This window comes from Metopolophium dirhodum, chromosome 1 (assembly GCF_019925205.1).
Source record: "Metopolophium dirhodum isolate CAU chromosome 1, ASM1992520v1, whole genome shotgun sequence".
NCBI lineage: Eukaryota > Metazoa > Arthropoda > Insecta > Hemiptera > Aphididae > Metopolophium > Metopolophium dirhodum.
This window is the reverse complement of record NC_083560.1, coordinates 86,162,398-86,175,798: the sequence shown is the minus strand read 5'-3', so window position 1 is coordinate 86,175,798 and position 13,401 is coordinate 86,162,398. Positions and strand designations below refer to the sequence as shown.

Sequence of the window (13,401 nt, the reverse complement as noted above, 5' to 3'; positions counted from 1 at the left end):
GAGCTGTTTTTTCTTGGTCCGCTTGCTCATCGGAGGTCCTTCTGCGACTGTTGGACCGGCTTCTTCAATGGAACTTTGTCCTTGCGCTTTTATGTGGAGCTCGATTTCTGTTTCCTCTTGTTCGATGTTGATAGTTGGTGATTCTGTAGGTTGCTCAGAGATCATATTTTCAGGTGATGGTGTAGTCGGTTTCTCTTCTTTTAATACCATCCTTATGGTCTCTGGCAGCATAAAAGTGGGTTCCATTGCATATCTGGTTACTTGTGCCTCCCTCATCCGTATGCATCTGGCTTCCATTTTCCTTTCCTCTAGCGTTTTTTCTGGTTGTTCGATTATTATTCTTTGTATTGTCTCATGGATTTCATGTGGTTTTCTAATCCGTAGTAACCTGTTGTCCTCGTCTAAATAATCTGTACCAAACACTTCTGACATTAATTGGTACAGGTGGTTATTCAGCCGGGTTCACGGCATGTTGTCATTCATCTGCAAGTACATAATAAAGAAAGGGGTTACGTTTGTGTACTGAGCTCTGACGAATGGCAACATAATTTATTTTGCTTTATTGTCTTGCAGGGTCGTCTTCAGTACAGCATTTTCCTGGGCCTGGAGGCATGTACCGTTTGACATTTTTTATATTGTGCGTGGATACTATATCTTGTCCATCGTGTACCGTGATGGTGTTGTTCTCATTTACTGCTTGAATGGTGAAAGGGCCTTTGTATAATAAGAAGAACTTATGTATCTCCCTGTCTTCCGCCGAGGACAGTTTGTGGTCTTTGATTAGCACCTGTTGTCCCATGACGTATTTGAGGCACTTTATATGAAATTAGTCTTTCTGTCGATTTCGTTTTTCTGCTTTACTTTTGAGTTTGGTTTGTACTATCTCGATGATACCATTGTCATCCGGTAATATGGTGTTTTCTGGGAAATGTATGTTTTTCCCGATGTCAATGTTTGGTTTGGTCTCATATAATACTTGTACTGGAGTGACACATGTGGATTCGTGTATTGCGTAATTGATCAAATACTCGATGTTCGTGATCCATTTCACCCAGGCAGTATGTTTCTTATGGCAGTAAGTGCGTAATATCCTACCTATCTCTCGGTTTGCTCTTTCAACAGGGTTGCTCTCGGGATGGTAGGAGGTCGTGTGCAGTACTTTAATGTCCATCAATGTCAGAGTATTGTACCATTTGTTGCTATAAAATTGTGTCCCATTATCGGCGAGTATGGAGTTCATTTTTCCAACTTTTGGCACGTACTCTAGTGTGATTCGTTTAAGTATTTTTCGGTAACTTTTCTATCCGCCTACCCACATCAACGATCGCGTCTACGAAATGTTTGGCTACCTCCTCACAGTCTACTTTTTCTCGGTAAATAACCGGTGATCCCGGAATCATATATTAATCTAAAAGCTCTTTTGGTACGTTATCAGCCGCCTTAATCACAAACTCATAGCTTTATGTTTATGCATGACTGTTGTATTATTCCCCCTGCTCTCATCGGTCTTCTCTAACAGCGCTTCGAAGTCGGCGTATATTACAATAGGATGTCAAACCGTATTTTCCCATGACATAAATTTGAGATGGTCTTCGGGTTTAGACATTACGGGTAAAATTGCGTTATGTGACCCACAAATTTTCATATGCTCGTCAATCCCCGCTTGACCATTTTTTCTATGTTTACGCGCTCTATATCAAAGAAGTAAAACATCGCTTACAAAACACGCGACTCGCTATATGCCCCGTTGATTGCGAACAAATAAGCCTAAGAAAATTGCTTTTATAAATATAATGCATTTTTTCCTTCTTTTTCCTTGTTGACGACTTTCAGCGAATAGAGGTTTAATAGAGGTTTTAATTTTTTCTCCAGTCCATATACATTAATACTAACAGTAGGATTTTTCCGTTCAAATATTTTTACTTCACTCAACTGTGTACGACAAACCTGTAAAGTCATATTTTTCAGAATGTTGGAGGTAATTGTTTCCGATACGACACCTGTTTCTACCCGTGAAATGTTTTGCCAGAACACTCCATTTGAAACAGTGTTGATCGTTATTCTGTGGATTGATCGTCCCCAGTTTTCTCTGAATATTTCTCGGTAATGAAATATATGACACATCATTTCTCTCCATAACATGATCTCTCACCTTTTTCGCTATCAATATTTCCGTCACCTTCACCACTACCATTATTTACGTTATCATTGTTTTGTATACGCCCAGGGATATTAAAATATGCTGCGCCAAGCATAGGTGTATACCTATAAACTGTCAGTATGATACCATTGTTGTAAGCCCAGTTGAATCCATGCTTACAGAGTTCGCGGTTTGCCGTTTGTCTGGGTTTAGCCAACTAGTACTTTCGAACTGAGACGTTTATTACAACGTTGGTTAGGTTTCCCTTAAATAAATTTACACTCGACTGTTGGTTCTAACTACTGGTTTTTATTGTACACGTTATAATAATCAAAATAAAGACAATCTCGTAGCTCTACGTAATATAGACTGACGATCGTGTGAACCCACACGGCCGCTCATACCCGATATGCTGAGTGTGCATAACCGTGCGGCGCGTGCAGGGGTTCACAACACCATCTATGTATTGCAATGTGAAACCACTTCCACGTGAAACGTATGTTTCTTCCCCTCTAATAGTTTACCGTACCCCTGATCAATTATTTCGTCCAAATCTGAATCTAAGAAAATCGCCCAAGCCGATGTCTTAAATATCAACAATGTTGATTCGGTGATAGCCTCCAGTTTCAAATTTAATTTAATCAGATTTTTTTGAACATAAGATTTTAATATTTTATATTAATCTAATTTAACTGACGCGAGAAAAGTAATATAATCTCGAATATTTGATATATTTTTTGCGAAATAATTGACTACTATCCTATTATGCGAAGAACTTATCTCAACGAACCCTGTCTCCTGAACTACCTGCATTCAAATCTTTTTTGAATTCTTGGCAGTTTTTGTATTTTCTACGAGTACACGCTTCCCCCTTTTTGTAGTAGTATAATAATCTAAAATAATTTTTAAAAATCAGAAAAAAAAAACTAATACTTCCCCTCCATTAATATGAAAAAATCTTACCTTTCACATCGCATAGTCCCACATCCTCGACATGTTTCATAGTTTCCACACATATATCGTCGCTCCCTTCTTCATCAAGCCATTGCTCATTTACGCGTACTGGGAGAATAGCTGATTCTTGCATGACTTGTAGACATAGGCGGAAATCCATTGAAAAAGTTGGGAGGGCTACGATTTTTCTCATACATTTTACTGAACAACTGAACAAAAATATAAAATTACTGTCCAATTATTTTTTTTTATACTTGAAATTTCATAATATAAATATTTTATAACATATATAATAATATAGTATAGGTACTGCTTAAGGAAAAAAAATACTATAAAATAACAGTCTTGTTGAATATATCTTATTACAATAAATGCTTTATTTTAAAACCATCATGCTTGAGGATTTAGAAAATTCGTTTAAAATACATTCAGTATCAATATTTGTTGTAACATCCTTCTCTATGTGAAGAATAGAAAGGTTTGTAAAGCGTTCTTGATGCATAGAAGTTCTTACCCACGTCTTTATTCTTCGCATAGCCGAAAAAGATTGCTCACATGTTGCAGAGCTGACTGGTAAAGTAAGTGCTACTTGTAACATTTTGTAAATATTTGGAAAAATTTCTTTTTTTATTGTTGTTTTCAAATCGTCAATGTTAAAATCGTTGTTGATTTTATTTATGCAATTTCTAGCAACAGTCATTTCTGATTTAATATTTAGTTTGTTAATATCCAATAAATCGTAAAATATAAAATAATTAAATATTATTTTTGAATTTATGTTATTTTATATACTTAAATCTACTTCAAAAATATAAAAATAATATTATTAAGTTGATTTATATTTTATATTTTATTTTTAAAATTATGAAAAAAATGAAAAGTCACAAGTTGTATAATACCTATATGGGCTATAGGCTATATAGTTATTTTATATCACTCAAACTAAAAATGGTCATTTTTAAGGGAGGGGATATACAAATATAATAAATGTTACCTTATAATAATCAATAAACACCAAACTTCCTTCATAATTAAGTTGCATAAATTTGTCAACAGAAATAGCTAAACTTAAACTCTCTGGGGAAAATCTTGTTTTCAAATTTTCTATAATGGAGTCTAATATCTTATAATACATGTTTGTTCCATAATAATCTTCAACAGATTTGTTAGACTCAATTGGTTCATATATTGCACTTGTTGTAGTAGTTACTATAAAATCATTAAGATTATTAGGCTCTCTTCGCTTTCTCTTCGAATCTAAATGGAATATGGATATTTATATTTATTTTAGCTAAGCCCCCTCAAGCCCCCCCCCCCCCCGATTTCCGCCAATGCTTGTAGACTGTTAGATGGACCAGCTGGAGTGTCCGGCACAAGTATTCGCGGAGCAAGCTCTATGTATCTATCTGGAATTGTTTGACTGAGGGTCCTTGGTTCTGGGTGAATGACGGATACACTATCGTGTGGAGGAACAACTACAGGCGAGCACCTTCACGATTGACCACGCAACAACTTGTCAAATTAATCGTTTATTCATACTGGAATTATTGGTTTAAAATGTCGCGAAAACAATTGTTTTTGGTTGAGATTATGAAATATAAAATAACCGGTTAGAAAATTACCCTCAAAAAGAGATATTTTAAGTGTACTTTTTTATAATATGCGTGTTGTTAATCTCAGTTTACAAGAAAGTGTGTCATTAGTTATTTACGAGTGTCTTATTTATTGGAAAAAAGCTCACATACCAATACATCATCATTCGGATTGTATTACTAAATGCGAAAAATTGTACAGTGATTTACTGACGCTCTATCTATGATAAAAATTGACGAGGACAAACAAATTTTAATTGCACAGCGAATAAAACGACGCCAAGGGTGTATGCTTGGAGTTGATACCAAACAAACAAAAATTGAAAAAAAAAATAGCTCAAGAAAAATTGAAATTGCTTAAAGAGAAACAACAGTCAATTCTTGACCAAGGTATGTGTTTTATGAAAAATTTAAATTTATTTATAGTTAAGTATTAAGCCGTTAATATTTAAATATATATCGTTTTAGTACCAACATAACTGATTTCTATACATTTTATTTAAATTATATTAACAAGTTAATCAATTAAGTTAAGCATTGTATTGTCTAAAAATATTTTCATTTCGAACACAATTCAAAATTACGCAACGTGAAGAAAAGGCGTTAAAAAGATTATGTTATTTTATTATCAAATGCTATGCAGTTTCATGGTTTTTAACTCCAAACGCAATTACAGCTCCAATGAATGATATAATGTTTCTAAAAAAAATTGGAATTCTATATAATAAACGATATAGAAGTAGCAGAAAAAGCAATAATGATATTCATAAATCATTTGTGGTATTTGAGTGAAAAGTGTTCTACTTTCTCAATATTTGATGAAAGATTAAGCATTGACACACGATTAAAAATGGCTGAAAAAATTTTGCAAGAACAACCTGAAAGAGGCCCACAAAAAAAGTACATTATTAAGTTTGAAGATGTACAACACTTTCTCGACAAAGATTTACCAATGGATTTATTAGGTGCGAATTCCAAAAATGTATTCAAAAGATTCAATATTCCTGAAGATTTTTTAAAAGTTGAACCAGAAAAATGGCATAATTTAGAAGGGTACCAGAAAGGAAAAAGCATATTAAATTCAATAAAGGTGGTCAATGATACGGCGGAACGAGGAGTCAACCTTATGCAGGAATATAACAACAAGTTTACTACAAATGAAGATCAAAAACAATTTGTTTTACAGGTAAAAAAAATTATATATTTCAATATTAATAAATAAATAATATTATGTTGATATTTTTAGGTAGTTCAAGATTACAGAAAATAATATCCTGGATTTACTCGGGATACTCTTAAGAAACCATATACTTAAGTAATTAATCAAATATTTTTTTTATCTCCTAATAAAACTAATAATTATAATTATTACTTATTAGAATTAAATAAATTAATAAATGTTTATTCCATTTATAATTCATAATATAACATTTTTATTGAAAATTAAATTTTAAGTTGGGTTAATAAAATACTAATATTCGTATTATTCATTGATTTATAAATATACGTTAAAAATCATCAATAGTGGAAATGGCGCACATTATATTCAATATCCATTATTGATTTTCTTGTAAATAAATAGATTTAAGCTAATTTTTTATAATAACATTTTTTAAAGGAAATATGATTATTTATAATAAAAGTTCTATTATTTTTTATCGTAAGTAGAATAGTTTTTGAGATAATTAGGAAAAACTGAAAAACTACCCTAAATCGAAATAATCAACCCACTTGGGGCACGTCTTAGAGTCAATCAATCTTGACCAAATTTTACACACATTATTTGTATATGCATAAGATCAGATTTTGGGGGTCTCTGCTTCAAATTTAGAAATTTAAAAAATAAAGACCACCCTAATATACATCCATGTGCTGGTTAAGCTCTTCATCATCTTCATTTGCTTCCATATGACAGAACAACTCCTCATCATTTCCGTCATCACTCCAATCCATTTACTTTCCAGAATGCCGCGTCGTGTTCATAATTTCCCCGACAATTAGCATGTTATATTCGGAGGCTATCACGGGCTGAGGAAGGTCCAGCATACTAGACGAGACAGAGGACAGAGAACTTAAGTCTGGAAAAAGATCGTTTCTCATCCTCAGTACGTACGCTCTCGGAGATGTTGGCGGGAACATATCGGGCGAAGCTTCTTCCGGATAAACAGGCTGACAAAGAACGTACACGATTCTCCATCTGTGATAGTCGTGGTGTTGAAGGTGACGCGGGGGGATGAAGTGGAGAAAATACCCTATGCCAGTCCTGGTTTTCCACCTGCGTATTCTAGTTAGTGGAGTAACCACTATCTCCGGATTGAGTCTAAATAATAACAATAAACAATTTATTTTATATTTAATTTTTTTAAATAATAATAAACTTACCATCTTAGCATTTATTATATGAAAATTTCGTGCACGTTTTGTCGAAGGAAATCTGGAGACTGGTGATCTGAATTTGGACTATTTTCCACGGGTATTCCGGCCAGACGTAGGTGAAACTCATCCGCTCCATAAGGCTGGGCGCATATTGAGACGCAGCGCGACGCAGGGTAGGTTAAATTAGGCAGGGCAGATTTAACTGCGTTACCTCTCATGACCGCACATTGAACGCAGTTTCTTGTCATCTTTGTACGCAATTGGTCATAGAACGTATAAATATGGATGAACTACACGATCTAAATTACAAACTAGACCTAAGTTCAGAGTCTGATTCAGACGAAGAAATGGACGAACTTTTACTTTTGTATTCACTATCAAAACGAAATAAATCTTGAGAGAATCCGGAGCTTTTTAGGGCTCCGTAAACCACCCACGACAAAAAGGGAACACTTCTGTCGCGACCTGTGAGCCGCACCGCGTGATGACCCGAGGGCCAAGTCGGTGGAGCTCACAGGCTTTGTACACGCAACGACAATTGAATGCCGAGGATTTATTTAGTTAAGGGGAAATAATATTAAAATAATAATAAAAATGATATTAAGGTTATGAACAAGATATATATTAAATTGGCGTTGAAATTTGACATTATAAAGAATCTTACAGGCTATATGAATATAATGATTTTGGCGCAAGGCAAACGCAAGATAATTATAATTGGGCGCATGGCAATAATAATATAATAATAGTAGGGCAAACATGAACAAAGATATAGTGGTACATGGCAAATACAAAATAATATATAATTTGTCGCATGCTTTCCCGGCCCACGGGAGGCGACACACCATATCACTCATGGTGTGTCCTCGCAGGGTTACCGGGAAAACGTGCAGGTAAAGGGGGGACAGGGGAAACTAGGCATATTACGACTTTGACGTGATGAGCATGCAGCATGCATGGTCGATGTTGATAGGAGCTGTCGGCCGCCGCCCGGGCCCTCATGGCGGACTTAGCCCATCATCGTGGTTGACTACAGGCGTCGAAAAATGTTGACGGCAGTTGGCGTGTATTTAACGAAGTCGGTTGGTGAGTCAAAAAGGCCTGTGTGCTGCGTGGTTCCTGGGTGGTTGTGTGTTGGTCGTCGAACAGACGGGTGGATGGTCTCGACCGGGCAGGTGTGGAGCCGTGAGAACAACAGTACCAGCCAGGTACAGCGTAGGTGAAAAAGTGTTGAAATGGAGACCCGGCGACGGCGGTGGTCTTATGCCGGCGGCGGAGCTTTTTAGTGTTGAGTGGGGCAGGTCAGTGTCGTCATATTGCGGGAATACATCATATTTTCGGGGTGTACAGTATTGTTCCGCCGGTGCGGTGCCGCCGGACGCGACGAAAGCGCCGACAGCAACGGCGGCCGTGTGTGGCGACATGTGGACACCGTACACTGCGGGTTTGTGGGGGCCAGGGGACAATTATTACATAATACTGCGGTCACTTCTGCATTAGCGCGCGATAATCATAATAATATAAAACTAAGGTACGCTCATTAGTGGCAATATGGGTACAGGTATGTTTGTGATATAATAATATTAATGCAAAAAATGCTGTGACGTTACAATCTATATGGAAAAGCGCGTACATGAAGAAAAGAAAAAGTCATGGTGAATTTATTCTGACATCGGAATTTTTCGATGAACAGTTCACCAAAATCTTCCGTTTATTAAATCGAAACCAATTTAATGAAGTCCTAAGTATTGTCAATGATAAAATTTATTCACTAAGATGTAATGCTCAAAAACCAATTGATCCCGAAAAAAAACTCGCTGTATTTTTAAGGTAAGTTATAATTTTTTATTAAATAGCGACCTGCTTATAAAAAAATAGAATTATATTATAAAAATTAGGACTTATATTTAAACATAAAGTTTAACATTAAACATACAATTTTAAATTTTGACAAAACTTTTGCATAACTTTGCAATAAAAATAAAGAAAATATAATTTTAAAAAAAATAAAAAGAACGATACTCAAAATTAGTTTTGAAAATTTGTATAAAAGAGTCTTAGGTCACTTCGATTTTCACGCTGTTGGACATAAAACTTTCATGAGAACTAGAAGAGTCTCCTATAAATTTGACGCGGCTACGACGGTGGTGGTAGATGGTCCGCGGAGAGCCGGTCGTTGATGGGGTAGAATGGGTGGCACACTCGAACGTTTAAAAAGAAAACGACAACAGATTTTCGGGTGACAAGATTGGTGTTTATTTCACACGTATATAATTATAAATAATATATGTATACTAAAAGAGATTAAAAAAACAAGAACAACTGACGGCGGCTATATGAGAAGATATATAGGTTGTGGTCGTGGCTTGTGCTCATAACGTGTGTCTTTTGACTAGTGACTAGTCTACGACGGCCGGTACTCGTTCTACGCAACTCGCCTTCCCGTCCCACCTTGTGCCTTTGTGGCGTGGTGGGGGAGTTGGCGTTGTCGCGCTGTAGCCCGTAGTGGCGGTTGACGAAAAATGTAGACTGGTCGCTGCGGTACCTGTACTTTGTACTGGTGGCCGCTGCGTACCGTGTTATACTCCCCCGCCAAACCGTCACACGGGGTACACTTGTACCGGTGTCTGTGTGTCATTATGGGACGGGGTGGCTTGTACTACCTCTGGCTTTCACTTGAGGTAGACTTGCCCGCGCCCGTGTGTGTTACTGGGGGTGTTTTGGGGACCCTACCGGAGTGTAGAACGAGTGATTGTCGTCCAACTCCGGCATCCCCTCGAACGCCACCAGCCAATCTGCCTCGGTTATGTCTACTGTGGCCTCTGATTGGTCTGGCGACTCCTGGCTGGTGGGCTGTCCCGGCTCCTCGGACTTTCCGTCCTTGGATGCCGGTTTGTCTACCTCCATCGGTGTTGGGTTGGCCGGAGGCGTGCCGGCTGCTTCCGGGTCTGAGGTTGGCGCGGGTTGCTTCGCAAGCCGACGTTGTTGGCTTGCCTCGCTTTCCATGGCCTTCTTCTTTTCCTTCAGCTGCTGGAATTTACGGCGGTTCCGTGCCTGCTGCGCCTCCGTCCTCACCCTTCCCGTTGGGCCGGGGAGTACCCCCGTTGGCCTGGGTACCGGTGCCGGCTCCGCAGGTGTTACGGGGGCAGGTATCGTTGCTGGAGGTGGTGGCCTTGTCAGAGACGGTGTGCGGCTGCCGGGTGTTGTTGTTGATGGTGGTCGGTGTGGCCGCAACCTCCGTTGGATGTCCGTCGTACGGTCCGCCCAGCCCCGGTTGTAGATGGCCGCCCGCACTTGGTCCTGTAGGAGTTGGCTGGTTGTCATCCTCGCGACCTGAGCGGCGGTTCACGGCTCATCCTGGCCACCGGATACCAGCCCCAGCCGTTGGATGAGGTCGGCAACCTGCTGCCACTTCTCCTGCTGTTGGCCGGTCATGTTGTCTGTAAATGATTGGTATTACAGACAATTGTTTATTTAACGTTGGCCTATTGGTGCCCGTTTCAGGCATGACACATGTATTTTCCGCGGCGGTTGTTGGTCGGTTTGGAATACTCCTTTCCCGACCTGTTTCGCCAGTCTTACCGGTCCCCACCACTTTGGTGCGAAACCGGCATGAAAATCTTTGTGTGCCTTAGATAAGTGGTGTGCTTTGTAGTAGACTACATCGCCCTTGCCGAACTTCACCGGTGTGCCGGTGTTCGTGCTTGGTTTTACCACTACCTTTTTGCCTAAAATACGTTTCTCCCGCTCTACCCTCTCTTCCTGTGTTTTTTCGATGTGTACCGGCGCCGCTTTAGGCAGCGTCCAATCTCCGGGTCTCTTGCACTCTCTGCCGAGGACAAGGACCACGGGTGGGTAGCATGTCTGTTCGTTGCACCTGTTCCGTATCGAAAATAGGATTGAGGGTAGTTTCGTGTCCCAAGATTTATGTTTGCCCGTTACTAGTTGTGCGCGTAACCCTTTTTTTAAATCTTGATTACGGCGTTCGACTGGGTTGGCCCTCGGGTGGTAGACTGGGGTCATCCAACCCTGTGCCCCCCCAGCGTTCTAGCGCGTTCATCATTTCGTTTGACACAAACTGTGGGCTGTTATCACTGAGACACACGCGGGGGTAACCGAAACGTGAAAAGAACTGCGTTCTAACGTTTCGATTATTGTTTTAGAGGTTGCTGTTCCTAAGGGGTAAGCCTCGGTCCACCTACTAAAACAGTCGGTTGCTACCAGTATGTACGATTTTCCCTTACCAGAACGTGGGTATGGGCCCATGAGATCGACACTGATAACTTCCCGTGGTTCACGGGGGGTTCTTGGTTGCATTGGGTCGTTTGGACGTGAGTTTAGTGGTTTCGTGCACGCACATACGTGGCACGCACTGACATATAACCTGACGTCGTTTTTTTGACCTTTCCAATAGTACCGTTGTCGAACCGCCCGGTACGTCTCTTTCCAACCCTGGTGGTTGGATAAGACGTGATTGTGACACTTCCAAATTGCATGTTGTGCTTTGGTTTTTGGTATCACGACGGGTGTGTGGGAGCCTACGGTTACGCGTAAGAGACCTTCGGAAAAAACGTATGCGTTTGTTCCCGATTTTGTGCTCCTAGTGTTCCGCGCTGGCCGTTCCACCTGTGACCGGCGACTACTTCGCGGATTGTGGCGTCTTCGGACTGCCACTTTTCGAGAGTCGTCGCGGTGAGTGGTGTGTCGTCACTAACGTGGTTATCGAACATGGAAAATATTCGGTCAGATTCGAGGTCGACACTGGTTGTGGGCGCCCCTACCAATTTTTCCTCAAGTCGATCCTCGTCTACGGGTGTGCCCGGTGCCGGGTCACGAGATAACAAATCTGGTGCTTCGTTTTGTATTCCCGGGACGTGTACCGTACTAAAATCTAAATTAGCTAGTTGTAGTGACCAACGTGTTAATTTTGAATTTTTGTCTTTAGCTCTGTGTAACCATGTTAGTGCCGAGTTGTCGGTTAGGAGTTCAAAACGTCGGGTTTCTAGGTATGGACGGAATTTGTCTGTCGCCCAGATTATCGCTAGGCACTCGCGTTCGACCGCGGCGTACCTTGTTTGCGTTTTGCTAAACTTTATGCTTGCGTAGGACACTATGCGTCTTTCCTCCGGTCTGTCACCCCGTTGGAAAAGTACCGCACCGTCTCCTATTTCGCTTGCATCTGTTTGCACACAAAACGGTTTGCTATAATCGGGTGGCGACAATTTTGGTGATGTGACTAGCGCGTTTTTATTTGTTTCGAACGCGCGTTGTTCTACCTCTGTCTATTTCCACCGTACTCCCTGTTTTAATAAATTAGTGAGAGGTGCTATGGTATCCGCGTAATTATCTACAAACTGGTTGTACCAGTTGCACACGCCCAAGAATTTACGTACGTCCCTAACCTTTTTGGGAACCGGAAAATTGTCAATGCATACCAACTTTTTCGGTTATTTTTGTATGCCCTCCGAGTCTACGATGTGCCCTAAAAATGAAATTTCGCGAAGGCCAATTTTACATTTTTTTGTGTTGCACGTTAGTCCAAACCTCTTGAGCCACTCTAGAACCTTGTCTAAGTGGGCCTGGTGTTCGTACTCGTCCCTTGAAAATATTACAATATCATCCAGGTAAACTTGTACGAAATCATCCTGGTACCCCCTCATGACCTCGTTCATGAGTCTCACGAAAGTCATTGGACTATTCTTTAGACCGAAAGGGAGGACTCTGAACTGAAATAGACCTCTACGTGTTCGGAATGCCGTGTATTTTCGTGCATTTTCATGTAACGGCACTTGCCAGTACCCCGACTTAAGGTCAAAAATGCTAAAAATTTTCGGGAGTAACCGAATTGGTTCCCGTTTGGCCGAATTTGTTCCCGTCTGAAAAAGGTATTTCATTAAGTTGAGCCGAATTGGTTCCCGTTCAAAAAAGGTATTTTATTAGGTTGAGCCGATTTGGTTCCCGTTTGTGTACAGGTAATTTTTATTTTCAATAATTGGTACAAAATATAAATTAGACAGTATAAAATATAAATGTACCTACATGGCTATACTCTATAATATATAGTATAATATACAATAAGATGGCTATATATTTATATATTGGAAGTTTAGCAAATTATCGGTGATTTCCCGATCAATTAAGATAACGATTGAGATATATGTACTTTTATCGGTGTATGGTACATCGTCTATATCGTATGTACGAATGACAATAATGTTGGTGAGCAGTGAGCACTGTACAGCCTCGAATAACACATCGTGTAAATTTTTAATTTATATTTCGTATTTGAATTTATATTTTTTAATTTTAATTTTTCGTAATTATGAAGTTTATGTTTAG

The 13,401-nt window shown here is 39.5% G+C and overlaps 2 protein-coding genes and 2 pseudogenes across 2 annotated transcripts; 1 reads left to right on the top strand and 3 right to left on the bottom strand.

Annotated features, from left to right (window-relative positions):
* Window positions 1-3,470: 3,470 nt before the first annotated feature.
* LOC132943056 (zinc finger MYM-type protein 1-like) lies at window positions 3,471-5,180 on the bottom strand. The gene is made up of 3 exons (XM_061011847.1): window positions 5,162-5,180; window positions 4,089-4,351; window positions 3,471-3,833 (listed from the first exon to the last, which is right to left on the bottom strand). Exons 1-3 carry the CDS (start codon window positions 5,178-5,180, stop codon window positions 3,471-3,473), a joined length of 645 nt encoding a protein of 214 aa, XP_060867830.1.
* Window positions 5,181-5,443: 263 nt separating this feature from the next.
* On the top strand, window positions 5,444-6,001 carry LOC132943049 (uncharacterized; annotated as a pseudogene).
* A 539-nt stretch (window positions 6,002-6,540) lies between these two features.
* Window positions 6,541-7,310, bottom strand: LOC132943041 (uncharacterized; annotated as a pseudogene).
* A 2,458-nt stretch (window positions 7,311-9,768) lies between these two features.
* Window positions 9,769-10,386, bottom strand: LOC132943034 (proteoglycan 4-like). Its single transcript, XM_061011810.1, has one exon. It carries the CDS (start codon window positions 10,384-10,386, stop codon window positions 9,769-9,771), a length of 618 nt encoding a protein of 205 aa, XP_060867793.1.
* Between the last annotated feature and the right edge of the window lie 3,015 nt (window positions 10,387-13,401).